The 12,815-nt window shown below is 31.8% G+C and overlaps 2 protein-coding genes across 4 annotated transcripts in view; one reads left to right on the top strand and one right to left on the bottom strand.

Annotated features, from left to right (window-relative positions):
- The window catches only part of LOC126737078 (uncharacterized), a 65,046-nt gene extending 60,232 nt beyond the window's left edge, over positions 1–4,814 (top strand). For both annotated transcript variants that reach the window (XM_050441775.1, XM_050441774.1), the window contains 5 exons: positions 420–700; positions 1,074–1,370; positions 2,190–2,410; positions 4,267–4,497; positions 4,554–4,814. In XM_050441775.1, the coding sequence (XP_050297732.1) occupies positions 420–700; positions 1,074–1,370; positions 2,190–2,410; positions 4,267–4,497; positions 4,554–4,748 (1,225 nt within the window). In that variant the 3' untranslated portion in view covers positions 4,749–4,814. The remainder of the gene's footprint in view (positions 1–419; positions 701–1,073; positions 1,371–2,189; positions 2,411–4,266; positions 4,498–4,553) is intronic.
- A 1,971-nt stretch (positions 4,815–6,785) lies between these two features.
- Positions 6,786–12,815, bottom strand: part of LOC126737449 (DNA-dependent protein kinase catalytic subunit-like) — a 44,277-nt gene continuing 38,247 nt past the window's right edge. The window contains exons 44-50 of one of the 2 annotated variants that reach the window (XM_050442357.1): positions 9,050–9,333; positions 8,647–8,835; positions 8,125–8,375; positions 7,808–8,041; positions 7,580–7,750; positions 7,275–7,469; positions 6,786–7,071 (exon numbers count right to left, since the gene is read on the bottom strand). In XM_050442357.1, coding sequence (XP_050298314.1) covers positions 6,957–7,071; positions 7,275–7,469; positions 7,580–7,750; positions 7,808–8,041; positions 8,125–8,375; positions 8,647–8,835; positions 9,050–9,333 — 1,439 coding nt within the window. In that variant the 3' untranslated portion in view covers positions 6,786–6,956. Of the gene's footprint in view, positions 7,072–7,274; positions 7,502–7,579; positions 7,751–7,807; positions 8,042–8,124; positions 8,376–8,646; positions 8,836–9,049; positions 9,334–12,815 lie in introns of those variants that run through there. The other variant, XM_050442358.1, reaches the window with a different exon arrangement.

Below are 12,815 nucleotides of genomic sequence, written 5' to 3'. Positions count from 1 at the left end.
TGCTTTAAGGATAAGTGAGATGATGGAAAAGGGACTTACCTTATTTTTTCCGGGTTATGAATTCGTCAGGTTTGACTGAATCAATTATTGCATATTGCACAATGCATTGCTTCGCATTTTCGGTTTTTCATTGCGACCATTTCTTTTGTTTCAAACTGAATCACTGAGTTGCATGCCGGCAGCCGGCTTTATTCCTTGGGTATATCACCACAAAAAGAAATTCTTTTTTATGTAATAAAAGAATAAAATTCGTTTTATTTACGTCCATAGTATGTAATACGCCTTTTTGGGTACGTTCTATATACACAGTCTTGCAGTACGTAAATAAATACTACTTGTGCTGCTTCGCAAAGTATGATTTTAAGAAAAACTCGAAAATTTTATCCTAAAACACTCTGTAGATAACTGTCTTTCCATAGGCCATTACTGAACAGAAAAACTGCTGAAAAGAGACAAATTGATAATCGATCCCCTGAAGAAACGACATCAAACAATAAAACAACCAAAAAGCTTAGACCGTCCAGCGGTATCTCAGCGAAAGAAAGCTCCGATTCTTCGAAATCAGCAGATGTAAAAGATAAGACAGAGTTTACAAGTATATCAGAGGCGTCGAGACTGAGGAATCTGGAAGGTGAAACGACTAATACCAGCTCAAGTAAACCAGAGAATGTTGAAAGTAATATAGAAACGTGTGAAGAAGGTAAATTCTAAGTATAAGAATTAAAAAAAAAACAAAGGTAAGAACACAAAGTCACGGTCTCATCAAATCCATATAATTTTTTTTTTGAAGCGACACGTGTTTCGCTCCTAGCTTTGAAAAAATTATATGGATTTTATGAGACCGTGATTTTGTGTTCTTACCTTTCTTTTGTTTTCATTTGGTCTCTTAGAGAAAAATGGATGATACGTTTCTAAGTATAAGAATATTGGAAAAAATTAAAACTTAAACTGGTATATTTTTTGTTGGTCTAAAATGCCATGCAAAAATTGCTTCGCTTTTGAGTTTTAATTTTTTCAAGGAACTTAATACAATCAGTCATTTAAATGTGAAAAAATGTGTCTCTTTACTGCAGGACTCTCGGATCTTTCAAGAAAAAGAAACTTAGATGGCGAAGGCACCAATAGTACGAGTTCCCGTCAAGAACGTATTACATCCTCTACCAGTAAAGAAAGGTTTTCCAATTCAGACAAACCTAAGCGACAAAAGAAAAAAGTTTTCAGGAAATTCAAGGCTCCAATAAAAAAATCTAGCGAACATTTAATGCAAAAGAAGACTATTATTGTTAATAGCAGTTCGGACGAAATGTTGTCTGCTGCTGAGGATACTAAAGCGGTCTCGACCGGTCCATTTAATTCTGGATTAAAACCAGGTGGGTTTAAAATCTGTAAGGGTTAAGCTTCATTGGATATATTGGTGGTCGATTCATCAATTAGCTAATAGAGTAAGAGAATAATCCATGTCATTTTATAGGACTGGTAAAAAATCTCATTCAATATATTTCCGGTAAAGAAGCTAATTGTATTATTATCATTAATATGAAATTAAAAACGATAATAAATCTGCTAAAACTAAATTATTAATGAATAACGAGAGAGGTCAAAAAGAAAACTTATATCAGTTACCGTAATTTGAAACCGGTAAAGCGAGAAGCAAACCTGACTTAATTGTTTCTTTTGTTGAATTTTGCAGAGTAAAGCGATTTTTTAAACGTTCTATAGGCGCTGAAGGTTTGCAGTTATGAAGTTATTAGTATCTACTTATTGGTTTTGGCTCAAATTAGTTTAATGCTTATTTTGTAGCAACGTACAATCCGAATGTGATTTTAAGATTCTAAATTTTTTTAAGTCATCTGTACAAATCAGAAATGATATGGCAGAAAAGACAGATTCAATATTGTTCAATCGCAACTTCTGAAGACACGAAGTTTTTTATTTAAACTGCTTGTGTTCGTCACTCAAGGGAGTCTTTTTTTTTCTTAAACTTTTTTTTGGAAAATGTGATCCTAAGAAGTTACAGCCAGGTATATTATGTTGTATATAGTTGAGACAATTAACTTGATGGTTTGCAAGAGAATTTAATTTCAGACTCAATCTCCGTCAGCTATTATATTACTAATAATGTTTCTAGTACCTTCTTGTATTTTACTAAGGGCGTCCAAGTAAAATATGCCGTTTTTTTACTCTTTTAGGTCATTCTCAATGGACTACTGACCCATCGAAACTAAGTCAAAAGGCAATAAGATCGGAATTTTTAGAGCAAGATAAGCGATTTTTCGAAACTAGCGGTAGCTCTCTGGAATTGGCAAAGTTGTGGGAGGAGCGATTAAAAAGACCCCCGAGACCTACCCCGAAACAAATACAACAGACCACTTGTGTGGCCACTATAAGAAAAACTCATGAAGGTGTCGAGGTTAGTAAACTACCTAATCTTTATATGTGATCATTTGTACATATATGTTTATATGGATTTTGTATAAACGTAGATACTTGATATAAATAAAAAGACATTTACGGTAACAATATGATAAAAAGATCTTGCGATCTGCAAATAAATCAAAAACTCTGTGGCAGCTTATTTACGACTTGCCAAAAAATAATAAGTTGTAAGTAAAGTATACCGGTATTAAGATAATAGAGAATCATCTAAGCCTAAGAAAGCAGTGGCTAATGATTTCAACGAAAACTTTACAAGTTTCACTTCTTTGTTATTTTACTCTTTTGATTGCATTATATCTAAGCATTCATCTTTAGGACAGAATTTGAATGAATGAATGAATCATCGCTTTATTGTCAAAAAATTTTACAATTTGTAGACAAAGCTGATAACTAAAGTAAAACAAACAAAACATACAAAAATAAAATAAAACTAATAAAAAAGCAAATATACAAACTTATACAAATCAATAATTGTATGTGGTCAAAAGTATGAATAAATAAACAAAACACTACATAGCTACTAGCTACATAAAACATTACATATAAAAACAATAAATCAGTCTGTGTGTGTGAAGCTAAAATTAGGTATTAAAAAAATCGTTTACCGAGTAAAAGGCTCTCTCCAGTAGGAATGATTTTAATGCCTTACGGAAAGTAGGAAAAGATATGATGGACTTGATGTTCAATGGCAAATGATTGTGCATTTTTTTTGCTTTGTACAATATAGAGTTTTTTACCAATTCTGAATGTGGAGTAGGCAGATATAAATCATACTCCACGTTTCTGTGATGATAATTATCGGATGGCCTATCTGAATTTGATGAAACGTGCTTGCGAATTAGATAAACGGACTCATATATAAGTAGTGACGGCAAAGTTAGGATATTAAATTTTTTAAATAAATCCTGGCAATGAGCTCTATAATTAAGTCTAAGTGTATAACGCAAAGCTCTCTTTTGAAGTCTGAAAATGTTGTAAAATTGAGTGACACTACACACACCCCAAACGAAGGGCGTAACGAAGGTGTGATTCAAAGAGGGAAAAATACACTGTTATAGAGGTTGAGAGGCTAAGCTCCTTGGAAATTGATCTTAGCGCAAAACAGCGGAGCTTAATTTTCTCGTTAAAGGGTTAATGTGCATGTCCCATTTTAACGACTTGTCAACAGTAAGCCCCAAAAATTTCACTGAGTCGGCTTCGTCAATGGTTGCGTTATCCAGTACAAAAGATTACAAATTATTTTTATAGGACAAAAATTAAGTTTTGGAGATGTTAAGGCAAAGAAGATTAGAGTCGCACCATGCTTTGATAGAATTTAAGTCACTTGATATGATTTTATGAAGTTCGGCAATATCCGGATTGCTCCAGGTAAAACTAGTATCATCCGTGAATAGGCAGGTTCTTCCTTTAATATTCAGACTAGCGATATTATTGATAAATATGAGAATGAAATTTAAAGGTTAATTGTTTTCATTAATCAATAGTTTAAAATCTTCAAATGCTGCAATAATTTCCAAAAATTTAAGTTGGTTAAGCTCTTGTCAGTTTAGAAGATAACCTTAATCGTTTATTACCTGAATACAAGTATGCCCGATATATAATAACCTTTATTTTTTTGCTCTAATACATTTGCTTGATAAATATGCAATCTTTTAATAAGTCATAGGTGCCACCAGACTGCGAAATGACTCGTTTTTACTTCTACAATCTTAGATGTGTCACACATTGGTGTCATTAAATATAAAACCTAATAATAAAAATAAACGAAAAGTAAAAAAACCGCAACAGTAAAAATATATATCGTTAATACTTTTATACTTAAATTTTTAGGTTATTCCCAGTGAAACTCAAAAACCGAGAAACACAAAAGCGAAATCGAATTCGTGGCTTTTCCAGCCCCATCCCAAGATGAACATGAACATATTCAGCGATCAAAACGCGGACACTTTCGACGAGTTCATCAAATCGAAAAATAACGATTACAAAATGTTCAATTTCAAGTTGGAGTACGGCCAAACGAGTCCTGTCAACAGTCAAGAAAAGATGTTTGACTTTAAACAGGTAAATGACAGATTAGATGTAATGCCGCCGGCATAGGAAGTAATATACATTTTTAGGTGAAAACGGCAACTTCGGAATATACCGAAAACAGTCAGTCGTGGACGTTTGTCCGAAGAAGTCAGGATAACAATGGAACGATGAATTTCCAATTTAAACCTGATTTTATCACGTTTGATAATTCTTCTTCTCAAAATTCCAGAGATCATCGAAATGATATCTCTAGTTTGTTGGGAAATTATAGAAAAGTTTAATATAAAAATAGTTTTTAGTTGGTTTTTAGAATTTTGTTTGTTAAATAAAATCGTTTGGTAATTTAACTATTTATTTATCCTACAATTTAAAAAAAAGATTATATTGAAAAGAGTAAGTATCAATCACATTTATCCAGGTTAGGTACACAGAATTGTCTAAAATTGGTTATCTCTGACTGTTGAGAGAAAAATCGATTGAAGGAAGAACATTTCTAGGCTATGCTATATGCAAATAAAAGCCATTGGTTTTTAATTTTTTAATTTATTTGTCAACACTTAAAATTATATATATTTAACTCTGACCTGTACTGAATCTGCATGTACTTGACTTAAATGAATATATTTTATTTTTTGTTGTTATTGACACTTACAAAAAATCAATGTTCATGTAAATTTTAAAATTAAAATTTCTGTGATGTGTTTCATAAAGTTCTCGTTATTATTACTCGTTATTACGTCGGCTATTATTACTAAAATATAAAGTTTACAATATCTTTATCTGTTAATGGCGATTACAATAGCCGAAATAAATGCACCTGTTCAAAGACATTTTGCATTTTATTGTAGCTGGAATGAGAACCTCGCTTATAAGTAAACTTATAAGTTTCACTCCACTTGCTACGTATCGATTTCTACATACTAAAAAATTTAATTATGCATGGCGATTTTGGGATTAGATTTTCTATAAAGATCATATTCAAATTTTATTGTCCAACGTTTCCATATTTTATATGAAATCCTATTCTTTTAATTTTTTATGATAATTTAAATCTTTTTTGTTTTTAACTGGAAAAAATTGAAAAATAGTCTTAAAAAAAGTTGATGATCCTAAAAAAGCGAATCCCCGTACATAAAATTTGGGAGAAAATCGGTTTCCGCATAAAATATTGCTTTATTTATTAAAACATTTCCATTTTCAGATTTTACAAATTTTCATATATAAAGAAATGTACCGCATACATGTACTACATACCGAATATATGTAACGTAATCGAATATGTACCATTACAATCTTTTCAAAACTTCATCTTAAAAACTACAAGAGAAAAAACAGAAAACCAAACGTCAGTTATTTGCTAATAAAACTGCCTAAAACGTTCGGCATCTGGTGTAGTACATCTTAACGTCTCATCGTCTACTTAAAAAAGCAAAAAAATAGGCTTATAATAGATACAAATTCAATCATAAGCTAATCTAAGCATCGTTTTCATCAGTTCGCTTTTAAAATCACAAAATCCCAAATAGATGCTGTCTTCCACTTTATGAGGGACCTACTTAATTCCCTAATCAATGAGTCAAAATGTATGATCTTCGATCTTCCAAAAGATTCGATCGTTGTACCCTGTTGGTACCAATACTGATGGGACAAAGCGGTAGCTTGGGTATGTTTCTTGGTAGAGTACTACATTATTGGCAAAACACAACTTTGATGAAGTTCAACATACGTGCCAGTCTGCGTAACTAAATTTTAATCGCTATATCAAAAAAAAAAAAAAATGTTGGATCCTCTTGAGTATTGCTTGAAGTGGACCATAAATGGATGTAGTCCTATCTTTCTAAGATAACTTAGTATTAATTGTCTATAAAAGACAGATCAAATCAACGACTGATCTATGGATGGAAATCGAGAGTCTATTAAGCCCAATACTTTTCCTGAGTTACATCAATGAATTTATATATTTTTTTTTGGGGAGATATTGGATATTGCTCAAGATTGCATATAACAATGGCAAAAAAAAACATCTGTGCACATTAAAAAGATCAAGACTTGGCGTAATACTAATAAGCTTTCCTTTAATTTATCACAGACTCATCTTGTTTTGCAGACTTTTTGCACTGATCAAATCACACTTAAGATAAATGTTTTAAATAACAGAACCTATCAAAGACGTAAGCATCTATGTATGCCTATCTCTAATTTTAGTTACACGTAGAGAAATTTTAATTCCTCTAATTTTCCTAACATTCTAGGGATGACCGAAAATGTGTCTCTAGTTTCTTGAGAAATTATAGATAATATTAAAAATAATATATAAATGAATTTTTCATAAGGTCTCTTTATTATAAAATAAAATTCTTTTAAGCGTACCTGTATAATTTATAATTCAATATTTTCTAGAATTCAGATAAAAACAGTAATGTAGAATAAGTATCACATTTATACATCTTAAATTTTGAAAACTAAAAATTGCAATTATTGCATCTATTTTACACAAAACCATCCCAGCCGATGTACATTCTTCCTAAGAGGTTGGGATCGGTGGCATGTTCTATTAAAACATCTACTTGTTCTTCGGCAGATAGTGTTTCTTTGGACTTTAATCTGAAACCCATACAAATTAGCTAAACACAACATAAAACCAATATTTTTTCAATTATTATTAATATTAAGGCTCATCTAATTAACAATTTTTATTTGTTCCGAGTTTACTTTCATTTTACAACTGTTTCCCTAATTGTTACATCCTAATTTTTATCAATCTGACACCACAACATGTTTAGCATAAATTTAACTAAATCACTTACTTGGATCTAAGGTTCTCATTTCCCTCTACTAGCTCAACGTAATTCTTAAATAATTCTTGTTTCGACTGAAAATACACCGACCATTCGACGTCTTCTACAAGAATTGCTGTCGGTGATGCCCCTTCCAATTTTCTTTTCACTTGCTCGATCTTTTGTGAAGGATACCAATGATGTTTATCACCAGTTTTCAAAACCCTTAAAATAAATTATAAAATGTTCAAGGTATCCTAAAAAAGGTACAACTTCGATCAAATTATGACTATGACCGTAATTTTATTCCCAATAAGAATAAATTAAATTATGACCTGTTGGCAGTTTCAAGCCAATCAACTGAAGGTTCCGTTATAAAGACGTTCATTGTGGCCACCAACGGTGCCTTATTATCTCTTAAAGATTGCAGGCAATCGAGCAAAACGTCCCTAAATGAACCTTTTTCCTTAAGAGGCTCCATCAGTCCTACGATATGTGGTGTTAACCTACAAAAACATGATAAAATGTAATAAAATAACACATTTTTAGTCTGTTATTTGTACCTTATAGGCACCAATTCAGGCACTGATAAGCACTGGGTGGCTGTGCCAAAAGCGTGTCCAAAATCAATACCCAGAATTTTTCCATTTCTGATGCAAACTTTCGAATTTTCCAAGTGTCTGTCTCCGATTCCTAAAAGCCACTGGCAGGCGCAAAGAGCAGCGTAACTTTTGATAAAGTTTTCTTTGAACGCTATGAAAGATTCCGTGGTTAAACTTACGGACCATATTGACTTTCTAAAAGTTTATAAATATTTTTTTTATCACCTTGGAACTAGTACTTTTACCAGCTGTTACCAAAATACAAGAAAAAATCATACCTGAGAACGTCCAAAGGTATTTCTCGTACCAAACTATAGAAAAATGGCTCAGTTATTTCCTTATTTTTTGTCTTCGCCGTCAATCCGTAAATTTCCATGTCACTGTCGCCTTTCACCAAAAATTGTTTATATTTTTTGCGTATCCGTTCAATAGCTCCATTTATAGGATATGTTTTTGACATAAAATTTTTTAATGATATTGTATGATCTACCCATTGAATAATACCAAGAGAAGTTGTTAGAGGCACAACCTAAAAAGTGTAACATTAAAAGTAAAATGAAATATTCTTCCAAGTATTTCGATTTTAATTTATATATGGTAAAACTGCTATTTTTTAGTATTAATCTGAAATTTAATTTGTTGATTCAAAACAGCCTTCCGGGGCGAAGGAAAATAAATATTCACGATTTTTAATTGATTAATTAATATTAAAAATTAATAAATTAATCATTTCCTTTTTATGCTCTATGACTAAGTAAAAATTATAATTATTGAAGTCCACAAAATAATTAATTTTTTACCTGATATGTCAAAACCTGATGTGTTTTATTATCGCTAGCAAAAATACTATTCATCAATGCAAACAGTTGTTGAATCCTTTGATCTTGCCTAATATCCTCGCCGAATTTCACCAAAAAAGGATATTCCTTACTATCCATACCGATCATGGTAATTTTTATCGGCTTACGCAACGACGACATCACCGATACCTAAATAAACTTAAATATAAATTAAAGAGTTGGGTAGCGGTTGTAAGACCTCAAACAAAACTCTTTTTCTGTAAAAAAAGTGCCGACGTTTCGACCTATACAGGCCATATTCAGGAATCAAATACAAAAAAAAAGGAAAGTTGTTTTATTTTAGATCCTATTACAACACCGCTACCGCTCTTACAATATTGCATTAACAAAATGTCGAACCAACCTGATCTGTAAATCCTGATATTTTTATATGGTGTTGGACAAGTGGAATTTTCTCGCCAGTATATTGTCCGGGAATTTCTAATTCTAAATTAAATTTCCCGGCTGAAAAGTTTGCTAACCAGGGACAGTAGTCTTTTAACAACTTGGACTCTGAAGAACTAGAAAGTAGTATTTTACGCTTTTGTTCCAGTTCTTTTATAATATCTTTCGCCTTTTCTATAGGTGTTCGTATTGTGATCTTTTCAATATGCGACTTAAGATCTTTCAGTTTTTTGTACATATTTCCTAAAAATATTTAGACAAGTAAAACATGTGTACATATGTTATTAAACATGTGTACATATGGATACATATGGTATTATACTGATATACGGTTTTAATTATATTTTAGGTATTTAATATTTGCTTTAAAATAGTAAAATTTGGTAGATTTGCATATGTTTCACGCTTTTCTCTCTGGATCATCTTGGATTGGAATTCTTGTGGAGAATTTGTAATTAGTTATCTATTTAATTAAATATTCAATTTGGGAAATACTATCTCATATGCTCAATTATTATATAAAAAACGAAGAGTTCTATAAGAAAAGAATTTTTCTATATATATATATATATATATATATATATATATATATATCTCAATATATATATATATATATATCTCAAATATATATATATATATATATATATATATATATATATAGTATATATCTATTTAAGTACTCAAAGGAATCGTTTTAGGTTAATATTAAGTTAAAAGTTTATAATTCTTCTATATGCTTATATGATTATATTTTTAAAAGGTTGAATACTAGCCAAAGTATGAAGTTTCCCTGCTACGAAACATGAAACGTCGCAGTTCTATGTATTGTAACATAAAGCCTTGAAAATGCCACATTTAATCACCGTATATGCTATTTTTCGGTATTAACCTATCAAAAAAATATTTGTAATAGAGTAACATGATCAAATTTACGTTTATTGCAACAAAACTTTAAGTATGTACGCTGTAGTTTTTGAAAAGTTGAACTGTGCTTCTGAGCAAGGGCCAAAAAGACGAAGGACTAAGGCCAATAGGATTCTGTCAATTTTAATTTAATACTAGTCAAGAAAATATCTTCATGAAAATATAAAATCCTTCATTAAGCCTTTTTCCACATAAAAAGCTTCAAACCTGGCAAATCTAAATTATTTCATTCATGCTTCTAAAAATTACTAACTTCGATATTGTTACATTGAAAACTAGCCTATTAGACTAAGTACATCTACGATTGCATTAATATCCCTTACAGATTTATTAATCTGACTCACTGGAAATCAGTTGTAAGTCATCAACATACTGATACAACCAACTGGTGATAAGAAATTTATTAAAATCGAAAGTATAAATCGAAAACAAAAGTGGTCCCAACACGAGAACGTTAAGACGAACTCTGCGCTCCATTATCCAAGTAATCCCGCAGAATGTTTAGTGCTAAGTATTATAATGCAAAGTATTTTAGCTTAATAGTTTAATAGTTTAATAGCCATAGTCAACCCACACCATTACAGATATTTTTTTTATATCAGAGGCTCGAAGAATACCGTCCACAATCATGCTCTCACGAGTATTAAGAACATTACCGTGTACTTTTCTAATATATTCATTTTGTACTTGATAGTAGCTTGACCAACTGACTTATTCAAAATTTGTTTTTAAAAATTAACAAGTCTCTTTATTCCGAGAGACATGTATTGAATATGGAAAGAAAAAAAAAATTCAGTGATTCTATAATTCTTCCACATTTTAATTTCTGGTATACCGTTGTTTTTGGCCATTGTCTTTATAATAGGGACAAGAAGTGTGTGCTGAATTTGTCTCAAAGAAGAGAGTTAGATTACACTTTCTTTTACTAAAGAATTTAATTTATCACTTTTGTTACAATATCGGAACATGTGTGAATAAACATATACCAGATCTCTTGCTATCTATAAATGTTTTCCGAGTTATACAAGGAATACGCTTATAACTGCTTTGCCTTAATATTCTTATTAATATTATAATGTTTTGTTAGGATAATTTAATAAATTTAAATAAGTTTTTTTATTTTGGTTTAAGTTTCGCCATGTAGGTCTAGAACAGAATTTACGCTTTGTGTAAAAATCTGATACATTGCCTTTTATTCACCATAATAGTTAATTCTGCATGTAAAATATAGGGTGTCCGGAAGCTAGATGCAATCCTTTAAGGGGGTGATAGCTGACTTAATTTCAAACATTTTAAGCTAAATATGTGTACCACGAAATTTGTTTGTAACTTGTTTATGGCAATTTTTGCATTTTTCTCAAGAATTTCCAAAATTTCACGCTTAAACGGTAATAGAGGGCAAGTTACAATTAGTATCGGAGTTTCAAAGTTTATTTTGTTTTGTCTAATGTGTATTAATAAAAATACGATCAATTTCAAGCTTCTGTGTAAGCTTATTAGAAAAGATAGAGATATTGAAACGTAAAAAATAAATATGGAGTTAAAATAAAAATGCTTTGTTTTATTTTTAAATAATTGTTATGAAAATGCTTTCGTCGTTCAAACCTCTCTAAAAATATGCCTAGCTTCTGCCCTTTATTTTAAGATATCACTCATGCCGATGCCTGGCCAATTCTCAGAATTATGACCTCTTTTGTGCGGCAGGTCATGTAAACAAAACTTACTGGATTGGTTTTCTATTATGGGACAGTTCAGGTAAATATTCAGGTAAATAAAAAGTAATAAAAACAAAATTAATCAGAGGTACCTAATAGTAGATACTGTAGTGTAAGGGGTACCTAGTAGGTACTTTGGGGTGGGGGTTACAAGTTAGGTACTCGCTTAATAAATAAAAACGTGTAATTTTAGCCTTTTGTTATTTAGTTTCACTCTCGCCTCTAATTTTGTAAGATTATCAACTTCGTACTGACTGCATCCACTGTTTTTTAAATCGAGTTTCTGCCCGTTTTATTAAACAGTATTAAAAATGGAATTTACCAACCAAGAGTACGCTGACATTGTCTTCACATATGGACGCGCTAACGCTAATGGAGCTTTGGCACGACGCTTGTACTAGGAACGTTATCCAGATCGGAGGTTACCAAACTTCAGGGTGTTTCAAAACACCTTTCGCCGTCTTACTGAAGTTGGCATTGGGAATAATCCGGCACGTGGAGTCAACCCTGGTCATACTAATGTAGAGATTGAGAAGCAAATACTGGAAGCTTTTACCGCAGACCCTACTGCAAGCGTCAGAAAAGTTGCTGAAGACCTTGGCCTTTCTAGATGGAAGGTGTGGACAACCATGAAGAAAGATGGACAGTATCTCTTTCATGGTACGGGGGTGCAAGGCTTACAAGAAGAAGACCTTGCAAGACGAATTCAGTTCTGCCGCTTTTTATTGAACATGGACATCGAGGACCCGTTATTCTTAAGAAGTATCTTGTGGACAGACGAGTCCAATTTTTCCAGGGAGGGTATTACCAACTTCCACAACCTCCACGAATGGGCTACCAAAGATGCAAATCCGCACTGGAAAAAACAAAAATCATTTCAGAACAGATTTTCGGTCAATGTGTGAGCCGGAGTAATAGACAGGACTATTATTGGGTCACATTTTCTACCAGAGAATTTAAATGGTGCCAACCATTTAGATTTTCTACAAAATGATATCCCCGTTCTTCTAGACGAAGCTGGATTATTGGAACGAGAAAGACCAATAATCTTTCAGCAAGATGGTTGTCCAGCGCATTGGTCCTTGG

Source organism: Anthonomus grandis, chromosome 6, assembly GCF_022605725.1.
Source record: "Anthonomus grandis grandis chromosome 6, icAntGran1.3, whole genome shotgun sequence".
NCBI lineage: Eukaryota > Metazoa > Arthropoda > Insecta > Coleoptera > Curculionidae > Anthonomus > Anthonomus grandis.
This window is presented reverse-complemented; position numbering and strand designations above follow the sequence as displayed.